Source organism: Eutrigla gurnardus, assembly GCF_963514095.1.
Source record: "Eutrigla gurnardus genome assembly, chromosome: 6".
Lineage (NCBI taxonomy): Eukaryota > Metazoa > Chordata > Actinopteri > Perciformes > Triglidae > Eutrigla > Eutrigla gurnardus.
The window spans coordinates 1397318-1410420 of NC_139920.1; the positions used below are offsets into that span (position 1 = coordinate 1397318).

The window sequence follows — 13103 nt, forward strand, 5'->3', positions numbered from 1 at the left end:
AATCACCATATTATCATGACGTTGAAGAGATATTGCTGTGGATTGGGCTCGCTTATCCTAATCAGTGGCTGTGTCCGAAATCATTCCCTACTCCCTACTCCCTACATAGGGGAGTGCTATGTAGAGCACTATATAGTGGACTCATCGGGAAAATGAAAAAACACTTTCGGACACTACTCGGGGGATTTTTTCGGCGCCGTTGATGACGTCGTTCCTGACGCATAATTAATACGTGTCAGATTTCACCGATGGCTCTGAAGTCTCACGCTCACACGCAGAAAAATTACCAGGATAATTTTTTTTTTTTAAAGAACGAGTCCTCCAGCAGAGGGGAGATTCCGTGACCGTCTCATTTCTTGGAAAAAAAAACATCATCTTTTTTCTTCTTCTTTCAATAATGAGACGATCACTACATCATCCTCACTGCTGGATTTATTTCCAACTATTCCGATCGGGTCCAGGTGGACTTCAGGACCAGTTTGCAGCACTACCGGGACCCCACATCTCCGCAATCCACCGGACCCTGAACAGGCTGCAGTACGTCTCCGATCCCAAACTGCTCAGCGAGCGCTCGCCACAATCTGTCCCTCATCTCCATCTTTACAGTCTTCAGACTGTTTCATCTCCATCTTTATAGTCTTCAGACTGTTTCATCTCTATCTTTATAGCCATCAGACTGTTTCATCTCCATCTTTATAGTCTTCAGACTGTTTCATCTCCATCTTTATAGTCTTCAGACTGTTTCATCTCTATCTTTATAGTCTTCAGACTGTTTCATCTCCATCCCGCTTTGCTTTGAGTGACAAGTGACGGTTTTTGACGGACGAAGACCAGAGTACTGTTGCTATGGTGTGTATCTGCGTCATAGCCGGGTATTGGGTAGGCAGGGACATCCGAGACGTGGCAAAAGAGCAAATAAAAAAAATGTAAGAGCTGTCAACCTGCAATTGCTTGAGCTGTGAGAACCCCGGTAGGCAACTTTAGATGCCACAAAAGTATAATTTGATTAGGTCATCATCCGCAGGCATCATACACATTTTTTTTTTTGCACATTTATGAATTTATAGTCTTGTACATTTTGAACAGCATATTATCCTCACATAATTTCACAGTGCAAATTCCAATAAATAATGTGCAAACATAAAACTACAGTGTAAAGGCAGATACAATAATGTATGCACAATTAAATGCACATAACATGACTTCAGCAAATGCTTAATACTAGCTATTTAACTTCCAATTTATAAACCTAAACTTCAAATGAATTTATTGACTTAGCATAAAGTAATTCACTTATTATTAATGATTAACTTTGTATTAAATCGTCCCACTCACGTCTGTATTTCTGCATCGGGGTGCAGGGTGTTGGAGGCAGGCACACACACGTTCTACTGATTTCTTATGAAAAGAACCGCCACTGCTTGGCCTGCCCTCTCTTACCCAATCAATGACAAACCCTCATTCCTCATGCCTGAAACTAACCAACCAAACCAACTACCTCTATGAGTAGGCTGGAAAGGAAACTTGGAAATATTGGACAAACCAACAAACGTCCAGTATCGATTCAAAACAGGAAGCAATATTCAACACTCACACTAAAACCAGTTGATCCGTACCCCCCTCCCGTCTCCTGCCAGCTTGGACTCATATTTGCCTATTGTACAAACGCCATCACTTCGTAATACGACACACGCATGGCTTTACATAGTTTCCAAGAAGCGCCGTCTCACAGTCATCACAATAGAGAACAACACAGAGAACATGACTGCAATGTTACTTATTTATATAGCGCTTTTATTCAAAGCGCTTTACAGGAATGACTGACATTCACCCATTCACGCACACATTCACGCACACATTCACACACCGACGGCGGAGTCAACCACGCAGGGTGACAGCCTGCTTGTCAGGGGTGAGGTGTCTTGCTCAGGGACACCAGGCACTCAGCTAGGAGGAGCCGGGGATCGAACCGGCAATCTTGCGGTTGCCAGCCAACCCACTCTACCTCCTGAGCTAAACCCCCCGACAAGTCATGTCTGCACAGATTTCTAGTAAACAGTTGACCTCTGGATCAGAGCATGTGAGCAGGGGGGAGCGCGAGCAGAGTGGATTATAGATAGAGTGCAGAGCTCGGCTCGATAGGGGGTGGAGATCTGAGTTGAGCAATAATGAGTGGAACGGCCTATTGGTTATAGCCTACGTCATGTCCATGCTGCGTACCGTGCATTAACCATACCGTACTGAAGCACACCTCTTTTAGGAATGAAGCACTCACACTCGTCGAACAAACCGGACTTGAGTCTCAATCGTGCCTGGGACGGTACGGATGGCCTTGTTTGAGTCCGTCCGAAGTGTAAAATACAGGACAATTACGTACTTTACGGGACAGGTGGCAAACCTAGTCTTTGGAATTAACTTTGTATGCAATTGCGTCCTGCAGAAAAGTCGCTTTGCCATTGGAGTGAACACATTATTACACCAACTGTACCAGCTACACCTGTATACACACACACACACACACAGGGGTCTACAGGGGTGACTGAAGCCTATAGCTTACCAGAAGAGAAGTGGTCGTTGGGGGTAGAGGGTAGGTGAAGGAGGGGGTATTGAACACAGTACACTCACACACACACCAAAACCACACACACACACACACACAGCGGGTGACCTTGGCATTGTGCAGCCATTACACAATTCACTGGCAGGGCAATCGAATCACTCTCTGTCGATCAATATCCTATTAAAGCAGCACACAAAGAGAGAGAGAGGGAGAGGATGAGAGAGTGTGTGAGAGTATAGGTTAGTGTAGCAGCTGTGTATTAAATGTAATTGGTCAGTTCAGTATATTTCTGCAGACTGGATTCTGACTTCTCCTCCTCAATCATCCCCCTCTTACTCTGTCATTTACCCTCTGATTTTACTGGCGTCCCCCATGGCTCCCTCTGTAACTCAAACTACATTCAATTGTTTCCTCTCCTCTCTATTAGTCTGAATTAATACATTTCTTGTGGTGTGTGTGTGTGTGTGTGTGTGTGTGTGTGTGTGTGTGTTTTATTGTCATTTTTACAGGACTAACCATATGGTTCATGGAAAAAAATTGTTTATGGTTAAAAGAACTCATGTTGACACTTGGGAAAATGAAGTTGGGATCTTCGTTTGGGGAAATGGGATAAATATTTGCTAAAGGACCATTTTTTTACCCCAATAATCCTGATAATCAATCAACATATTGCTTTTTATTGCAATCTGCGAAAAGTGTGTGCAGGCGGCTCCTCTGCCATCAGTGTATGAATGTGTGTGTGAATGGGTAAAAGTGACTGAATGTAGTGTGAAGCTTCTTGAGTAGCTAGTTAGCTAGAAAAGCGCTACATAAATGCAGGTCCATTTACCATAGTGGAATTAACAAACTCCCCACTGATAATCAGTGAAGCTGGGACGCTGGTGGTACCCAGGTGTCTCAAATGTGAGAATTGGGTGCTTTTCCTTGCTTTAACATTAATATTAACTATGAAAGGTTAGTTGAACAAAACAGAATATTGAATGATGTTACCTCGGGCCTGAGGAGGCTGTGATAGGATAGGAATTGTTTAGTAAGTTAGATGTTTAGTAGTATTATCTCTCAATGAGTTACTGAACTTCTGATCTGTGAATCAAAACATCTGCAGCAGAAGTGTTTTTCCCCTCCGCCCCTTTTCCTGCCTCTAAAAAGTACAGAAACTGTGTTTTGGGTGCAAATGTGGGAGGCTCATCTCGGGACACAACATGGAGACCCATATGTAGACAAAATCAAATCCTTTAAAAGAGAGAAATCTTGAAAAAGATGGTGGATGACATTATGACATAGTGATGACAGTGGATTTTACGCAGGCCTGGATATTTTAAATCATATCTGACTGTGGTGAATTCAAGTGAAATACAGACTTCGCCTTTCCCGTGCATGAAACACAGAGGTCAGGGTTCAATTCTAAATCTCATGAGGCCCATGTAATACTAGTCCTGTGTGATTTGAAGATACAGGTTGATGGTCTACCTGCTGGGCATTGCTGCCTTACGCAACTCCACCAGTGCCTTTTGAGCAAGTGTGCTCCTTGTACACCCCTGTGGGCATAAACGGGTCATCAGCTGGGGACCACCAGTCATGGATGTTTGTTTGTTTGTTTATTGTTTATTTCGGGCATGTCAGTTAAATCATCATCACACATCATTTTCACATAGTAACAAAAAATACACATGGCCGAAAGGGAAAGCGGGAGAAGCCAAGGCTTATCTAGTCCCGCCCCCATTACACACAGGATAGAATCAGAATCAGAATCTTTTCTTTTCATTGCATTTTTCATTTGACATAACTTTTCCTTTTCCTAGTGACATTTGACATAACATGTTACAGCAGTAGGTGGTACAGAGAGCTGAAGTCCAATGCATACAGATTACGTGTGTGTCTGCACACATGTCCATATTGTTCATCACAATAGAGCAACAGTCTCAACATGTAGACAAGGTCCGAGGGAAAAGAGAAGTAAGAATTAAAAATAGAAAAGTAAAAATAAAGATAAAAAATAAAGTCCAGTGTAGGTACTAGTTTTGGAGATGGTGAGAGATGGTGAGGGAGCCCCCCCCTTTTTATTATTATTTTTTTTTTTTATGAATCCTCACTGTACCCTGCAGCTTTCGCTGCCCTTGACTTAGCCATTTCCTCCCGGTTATTGGCAACTTCAGCTCGCTTCCGTGACGGGAACTCGCGAAGTGCGGAGAGGTCAGCGCGCATCCCGACCATGGCTGACCGATTGGTCACTATTTCTTCCCGGTTAGTGGCCACTTCAACTCGCACCAGTGCCGTGGAGTCACGAACTGCAGAGATGTCAGAGCCCATCCCGACCACAGTAGACCGAGTGGTGGCGTTGTCCACCCTCACGCCGGTCAGCTCCGTGGCGATCTTTCTCAGTTTCCGATGTAGCATGAAGATTCCACATCCCAAGGCGATCATTCCAGTTGTCATGAACGCGAACAAGTACACGTCCTCGACGTCTTCCACATCCAGAGTGGCAAGGCAGATGACTCTCCACTTTCCCCAACCATCCATGATGTAGCCGGACATGAAGGTCCCATCCGGGCAAGCAGGTTCACCAGAACCCGCACGCCGATGTTTCGCTCCTTTAACCCCAGTACATCTCCTGGTGGTGGAGCGATGGCAGGGATCTCTCCCTGCCACCCCGTACTGATGCCATAGGTGTTAGGCCCCCACCCCCTATGCCTCCTCCTTAGCCACAGCCAGAAGCTGCCCTTCTCCGCCTCCTCTGCTAGCTCCTTGATGGCTTTCCGACACCCTGCTCCTGTGCATCCGATGTCACGAAGCAGGCGAACCGTTCGAGGACCCGACAAAGCCCCTACATCCCACTTCGACGGGACACGTAATGGCTTTCCAACTGGCCTCTCTGCATTCTGCTGCCAGGTCTGCATATTTGGCACACTTCCGTTCGTTGGCAGCCTCCATACCCTGCTCCCACGGGACAGTGAGCTCTACCATCAGGATGGTCTTGCGTGGCACTGACCACATGATCAGGTCTGGCCGGAGCGACGTTTCCACAATCTCCCTGGGAAATTTAAGTTGTCTTCCCAGGTCGACCCTCATGGTCCACTCACTGCTGGGTGAGAGGAGTCTTGGTGTTGCTCTCTGGTGGGCAGGGTTGGGGTTCTCCCCAGCCCTTGCAAACAGAATAGGCAGTCTCGCTGGAGCGGAAGGTCTGCTGTTGGCCTCCAGTCATGACATGGGTCTGTCTGTGACGCCTTCCCACGACAACCCAGCCTCCTTGCTGGCTCTGAGACACCGCTTTGACATGAAGGCGGTCTTGCTCTGTCCTTGGCCTTTGACCAGAAGAGGGGGGGTTTCGCTTTTCCCCAGTCCTGCTCGCCCCACCTGGACTCTTCCAACGACCTTGCAGTGTTTCATCCTGCTGACTGCCATGTCGACAGCCTCCTGGGCTTTCCACTTCCTCCCTGTTCGTACCTGGGGACCAGCTGCTCTCACCAGTTGGTCAGTGGATTCCCTCAGCTCCAGCACCATCCGAGCCTTCTCCTGTCTGTATCCCTGGCTGATGGATCGCATTGGCAGTTGTAGCATGTTCCTGCCAAAAAGGCCTACATCTGAGAGGTATCTTGGCGGTCCTAGCCGAGTTTGTTTTGCTGGGTCGCTGTAGTGATCCTTGAAGTGAGTCCCCAGCTCTAATTGTGAGATCTCCAGCTTCCCGCTCCTCTTATCCTCCAGCATCTGTCTTGCATGCTTGAAAGGGTTTTTGAAGAAGCTGCTCCTCTCCTTCTCCTTCCGCCGTCTGCGTTTGCGGATGCGCTCTGCCCTCCGCAGGCTACCGATGTTCTTCTTCACCTCCTCCCACAGTGGCTTCAGGCCCTCCTTCTCCTCTGTACTTGCCTTCCTCCACTGCTTCCAGAGTTGACGCCACCTCTTCATCAGTCGTTCGATCTCCCTCTCCCTCTTCCCCTTCTGCTTTGGGTCAGTGCTCCGCTTTCCTGCCAGTACCCCGAACTTGCTTCTGCACTCCTCATACAGTATGTCTCCTATCATGTTCAGCTTCGTATCCACCTGGCCGCGCAACGAGTGCTCTAGGATGATGCTGAGGTCCTTGTCCAGCTGCTGCCAGACTGCCTTTTCATTTGCTTTCGGCCAATAGGGCTATACATTATGTTGTAATCAGTGCAGACTGTATTGAGAACAGCTCTGTGTCTCTGAAACACTTTGATGTTTATAGACATTTGTAAGCTCCATCTGCTTCACACACACACACACACTTTCCTCTCAGAGTGTCAGGAGAGCTGATATTAGACATAAGGATTTGGGGATTAAGTCGATATGATGGCATAACTCTCCCACTGGTCACACATGCACACAGACGTACACACACACACACACACACACACACACACACACAGATAAGAGGGCTGATGACCCACTTGGCACCTACTAGCACCTTCGTCTGGAAGCATTCCCACCCGACACAAACCCAGACGCACGCAGCGATGCAGGGATGAAAAGATGAATAAAGCTGGAGGCCTGCATGGTTCAAACTCATCCATCCCTCCTTCCTCCTGCTCTCTGTCGCCCATGGCAACAAAACACACACACACACACACACACACACACACACACACACACACACACACAAAGCCTGGTGGTGTGCCAACACCATATGGACAGCACACATATGGCACAAAGATGTGTATTCACAATGATAATGATAATAGTACTTATGACCAAAACTGATACAGCAGACAATTAAACACAAAATCAAATGGACCAGCTGTACAAGAAAGTTATGAAGGGAATTATTTAATAAATACAATTATTAGATCATAACAAAGAAACATCAGCTGATTTAAAGTAGGTAATATTATAACATAGTATATCACCTAAAATCATTATTAATGCAGTGAATATAAAGTTAAGATTATTTTGCAAACAGCCAGGTTGTAGCATTAAAAAGGAACCTCCAAAAGACAAGACATATCAATACAGAGAGGGGATTTATCAATAAGAAGAGCTGCTCCATAAACACTAAACATAATCCAGGCATGAATGTGGCAGCGGCCTTGTTGTAGACAGTCTCGGGTTTCTACACATAGTTTTGTTGGGTCCGTGTACTTTGGTGGAGCTCTGGGAGACCACAGACCGCTACAATATTGTGTAATCTCAACGCTGATAGGTAGATTGTTTGTCATTCATATCCTTCCTGCCGTACCAGTATGGTCTATCAGACTGTGTGCATCGACTTTGAATGCTTCTCTTCAGGTGTGTTCACAACAAGCAACAGAGAGTTTGCTGTCTGACTAAAGTCGCCTTAAATAAATAAAATAGTCCTTTCATAAACATCTGTTCATTTATTTATATACTTATTAATTTAGCTATAACTACTCATTTTTATGTTTATTATATTAAAATGATTGATATAAATATTTATTTTATTTCCACTTTGATACAAATGTATTGCCACATTTAATTGATTCAATATTGAATTTTATAATATGAATTATGTTAAAGCTGTATTTATTCATTATAGCATTTCATATACATCCATGTATCTGCTAATAACTAATTCTCCTGACCAGTAATAAACATAACGATGTACCATGATGCTGAAACACACAGCCCACCCACATTTGCATATTTGTTATACTTAGTTGCATATGAAGTACTACATGCTAGACCTTTGGGAAAGTGTATGGCCCTGTGTGTATGTGTGTGTGTGTGTGTGTGTGTGTGTGTGTGTGTGTGTTGTGTGTGTGTGTGGTGTGTGTGTATGTGTATGTGTGTGTGTGTGTGTGTGTGTGTGTGTGTGTGTGTGTGTGTGCAGCTCTCTCAGGCCAGTACTATATCCTGCAGGGCAGAGGGAGAGAAGAGAGAGAGAGGGAGGGAGAGAGATAGATAAAGCAAGCTCACGTTGCTGAGCTCAGCAGAAAACAACCCACCAGGTCCTGTCAGTCCTCCTCCTCCTCCTTTTCCTTTCATCCCATCACGCCATCATGCTCTCTGTCAATAAAGCGATGAAGAGGGTTGGGGTGAGAGTGATGGGGTGAGTGGGGCTGGAGGCGAGGGGCTAGACGGATGTCCAGGTTTGAGGCTGATTGCTGCCTTTGTTCAGCAGGATTTTCAAATTAAAGCATTTGACAACAAAGAGCCGAATCTCTCTCTCTCTCTCTCTCTCTCTCTCTCTCTCTCTCTCTCTCTCTCTCTCTCTCTCTCTCTCTCTCTCTCTTTCCCCTTTAATAGTGAAAGCCCTGGCAGGCCTTTGTGCGAAGGCAGCAGAGGAAGCAAGAGAGACATATGTGGAGGAGGGTAAATGGCAGAACATGGACGGATCAGAGAGGGAAGGAAAGAAAGGGGGGAGAGAGAAGAGGAGATAGTTTGTTTTTGTTTATAGATGCTAATGTCCTATTCCATAATATCACCATTAGAGCCCTGTGCTAATGTTTAACATGTAGACACCAACATATTAATGTGGTATTGACATACAGCAGAGGAGGTGGTGCAGCAAATAAAGACAGTAGGCTATTAATTTCCCTTCATGTTGTTTGTTCAGTGGACAATCAGGGATGTTTCCCTTGAAGGTGACTTGTGTAGGAAAAGTTTGACAAAAGTGAGGAAGAAATTGCAATGCTGAAATTTGAACTGTTTTGTGGTTCATTTATTGTGATAGCTATTCAGTTATATTGTTTTTCATGGTGAATTTAGTTTCATGTAAATGCACTTCTTTCAAGGGAATTCCCCCGGATGCCAACAACGGTTAACTAATTACTATATTCAGATGCTAAAACTTGATTTTGACCCAAAAGCATCACGCATGGATAAAATGATCATATCATTTTATGTGTTGTCAGGGTTCGGTTCACTGGGCAATTGCATGTTGTGCTAGGTCGGCAATTGGATTACTGTCTTATTCCCTTGTGTAAAGGTCTAGAGGCCGTTTTTGTGAGATTGATTTGCACATCAGGATATTTTTTTGAACTGTTGTTCTTGTGATGAGAATGTTCTCACAGAACACTTTTTTCTGAGCTTTGACACAATATATGAAGGCATTAGCCAATCACGTTGTGGAACAGACATATTCAGTACGTACACTTTATTGTACAACAACACAGAAGATGTTATTCCTCCTTTCAACCCCGACAAAGGCTGCACACACCAGATTCACTCCTTCTGATTTTACCTTTCACAACTACACTGTACCCGTTTACTTACATTTACTCAGTAAAGTAGCTTACAGTTGCTGAGGCTGTACAACATGCATACCTGAGACAGACTGACAGACGCTGCTCTGGGTCAGTAGGATCCTGCTAGTTGGTCTCCTGCCTGCACAAATTTATTCCAAATCAAATACGCATCGCTGCTGGCATTAATTGTTCTGATGCTAAATATTCCCAGCTGAGCATTTTACATTTTGGTGATTTGTCACCAAAATGTAAAATGGTGGATGGTGGAAATTGTCACTCCCCAGGTTGGTAAAAGCCTTAATTGCTGTTTATTAGGTCACCCCACATAACCAGGAATCAAGTTATTTATTTGGCCCAAAGGTTTAAAGCCTGTAACCTACTGAATCCAGTCTAAATAATACCTGCAGTAGGGAAGGTGTTCAACTGCAGAATGTTTACACCTACAAGGTTGCTAAAAATTGAAACATGTGTTGGGAGGGTATCACTACCCCAAGTATCTCAGTGTTCCTGAGTGGAACACAGATCTACAGGCAGTAGTGATGCAGGAGAGCTCCTGTACTGTCAAAGTGTTGACATGAGCTTGAAGATGGACTTCCTGATTGTTCCTATGGATCTATGATGCATCCTTCACCTGATGTCACGAGCTGTCTAGTCGGTTCTCTCCTCCTCAAAGACAGGAAGAAGGAGTTTAGAACTGTGGGAGAGGCAGTCAGCATCAGGACACCTCCCTTGAGAAGCTTTGTAGACCCTGCAGGTGCAGACACAGAACAACTGGAGGGATTATACATTAGATGTTTAAACAATGTGAAATGCCTGTCAACATGTCAACATGTGTATATCAATGCTTTCTGTCTCTCTCTCTTTCTCTCTGCCAGCACCTATCGCAGCCGGTACCGGCCCAAATTTCTCATTGGCGGACCTGGACAGCTCCTCTTACTACAGCATGAGTCCTGGAGCTATGCGGAGACCACTTCCCAGCACCTCCTCCTCCAGGTATGAACATGAGACTCACAAGATCCAAATCTCTAATCCGCCGTCCTCATTAAAGGAATACTTCACCGACATGAATCTTTATTGAAAGTGGGTCATATATGTTATAGATTTAGAATTTGGTGCCTTCCTGACTGAGAAAAGGCAGACATTTTGACTTTTTGGCACATGTGGATGGAAGAGAAAAACTCCCACGGCCACTCCCACTGATCTGTCCCCCCTCCCCAGTCCTCTGATGGCTTGCACTCACACTGCTCTGAGACCAAACGAGCCTCGCCGAAGGCCTCTTGTACCTTGCCAGAGCGCAGAGCAGCATTTTTGTTCTAAAAGGACCGGTCCAGCTCCGTTCACACCCCGAGTCTGAAGTGAGGTCCCACCACTGGTCTGTAACAGGTCTGTAGCCTCAGTGGGTCCCACCACTGGTCTATAACAGGTCTGTAGTCTCAGTGGGTCCCACCACTGGTCTATAACAGGTCTGTAGTCTCAGTGGGTCCTACCACTGGTCTGTAACAGGTGTGTAGTCTCAGTGGGTCCCACCACTGGTCTGTAACAGGTCTGTAGCCTCAGTGGGTGCTGCCCCCTATAGGCGGGTTGAAAACATGAGGAACGAGTGTTGTAGTCTCACCCCCTCTAACCAAAGAGCCTCCGATTTTGCAACGTGACAATATTTGCATCATCGGAGAATCTTTTTCAGAATAGAAATATGGAGATCTCCGTCTCTGGGGAAAATGAGGGAATGATGCACGACCGTTAAAAAATACTACCAGGTCTCTAACGAAGTTGAAGTCTTCCTTTAACTAAGACTTTTTTTTACGAGTTTTTCTATTTTATGCTACGTTATACTTCGACTCCGCTACATCTCAAACATTGTAAATCTTAATCTAAATGTAAAAAGTTAAATCAAAATGTGCTTGGAGAAATTCACAGTCAGTCAGCGGAATTATTAAAATTTGGGTGGTGAGACTGTGTTAAAGTACAATACATTTTGCTGATAATACTTACATACTTTAACTTACAGTATTTGAGTATTTTCAGTGTGGTTGTAAAGGATTTCAATACTAGCGTTGTTGCCCAGCAGGACACACAGCAAGGCCACATCAAGAAAGACAACAGACACAAACATTTAGTCATACATATTAATGCACATACAGTACATACAGTACAACACACACACACACACACACACACACACACACATATTTGTAGGGTTTGCTTGAACTCTTCTGTTCAAATCAATATGGTCGCAAGAGTCGTCTGTCTGCTAAGATACATGCCCTGCAGCACGCACACACACACACACACACATGCACACACACACGCACTCACACACACACATGCACACACAGAGACACACACACATATAATAGTGAACAACTGAGTCAGATAAGAGTGTCTGTGTGTGTGTCCCCTTGTCTTTTTACACTCCCTCTTTCTCTCTGACTCCACACACCTCCAGAGACTTCCCACACACACACACACAGAGAGAGAGAGTGCTGCAAGGCAGTGAAGCAGCTCCATATGGTAATATTTAAGTCTCTACACATGTCAACGACTCTTCATTCATACCTCTCAGTGTGTACATGTAGGTCACACACACAACACACACACACACACTTTAATGTCTTAACGCCTTGTTAAACACCTGTTGAACGCGAGGCCTTTGGCATGTGAGTGTGTTGATGAGTGGTCCTGTAGCTGATGTAATCCTGCTCTGACACATCGCAGCCTTAAACACAGAGTGAAGGTAACTGAAGTGTGCAGCAGGTCTCATTACAGGTCGTGTTCACTGTGGGGACTTTAACCTTATTAAGAGATGCTGTTTACAATCATCCATGCAGTAATGAAGACACACGTAGCTTCTGCTGCTCGCTGGCTTTAAGGATCATTTCAAGGATCAGCTCCAGAGACAGCAGAGACAATACAACATTGGATAGATGGACGTATCAATGTCTTGTCTTTCTATCGGGTCAAGATACTGTATCTGTGCAGCAGCTTTCAAACAGTGATTGTCATGATTTTCAAAATAAGGATATTCTTGTAAAACATACCTGAATATCATAATAGTTTGAATGCCATTATGTTCTTAATTAGAGTGCTCTATGTCAGTTGTGTGCACCAATGAACTGCTGGAACAACTTTGTGTTGTTTTGTGTTTGTGCAGGAAGGCCCTCATTTTATGCACAAGCAAGCAACTTCTGTTCCTGATTTAGTTTTTTATTATTTAGTTCCTGGAGCTTGTTCATTTCTGGCATTGTTTTGATTAATAGATGACAATTATATGTTGCGTGTTACATCAGATAACTGACTGGTATTACAAGTTAGACCAAAGGATAAGTCACGTTTCCGTTTCCCATCACACCTGAAGTCCTTGATACCATGTGACCAAAGGTCAACAA

The 13103-nt window shown here is 44.7% G+C and overlaps 1 protein-coding gene across 4 annotated transcripts in view; it reads left to right on the forward strand.

Annotated features, from left to right (window-relative positions):
* Nucleotides 1-13103, forward strand: part of nfia (nuclear factor I/A) — a 189903-nt gene that overhangs the window by 138718 nt on the left and 38082 nt on the right. For all 4 annotated transcript variants that reach the window (XM_084011573.1, XM_084011572.1, XM_084011574.1 and 1 more), the window contains exon 5: nt 10593-10710. In XM_084011573.1, the coding sequence (XP_083867699.1) occupies nt 10593-10710 (118 nt within the window). The remainder of the gene's footprint in view (nt 1-10592; nt 10711-13103) is intronic.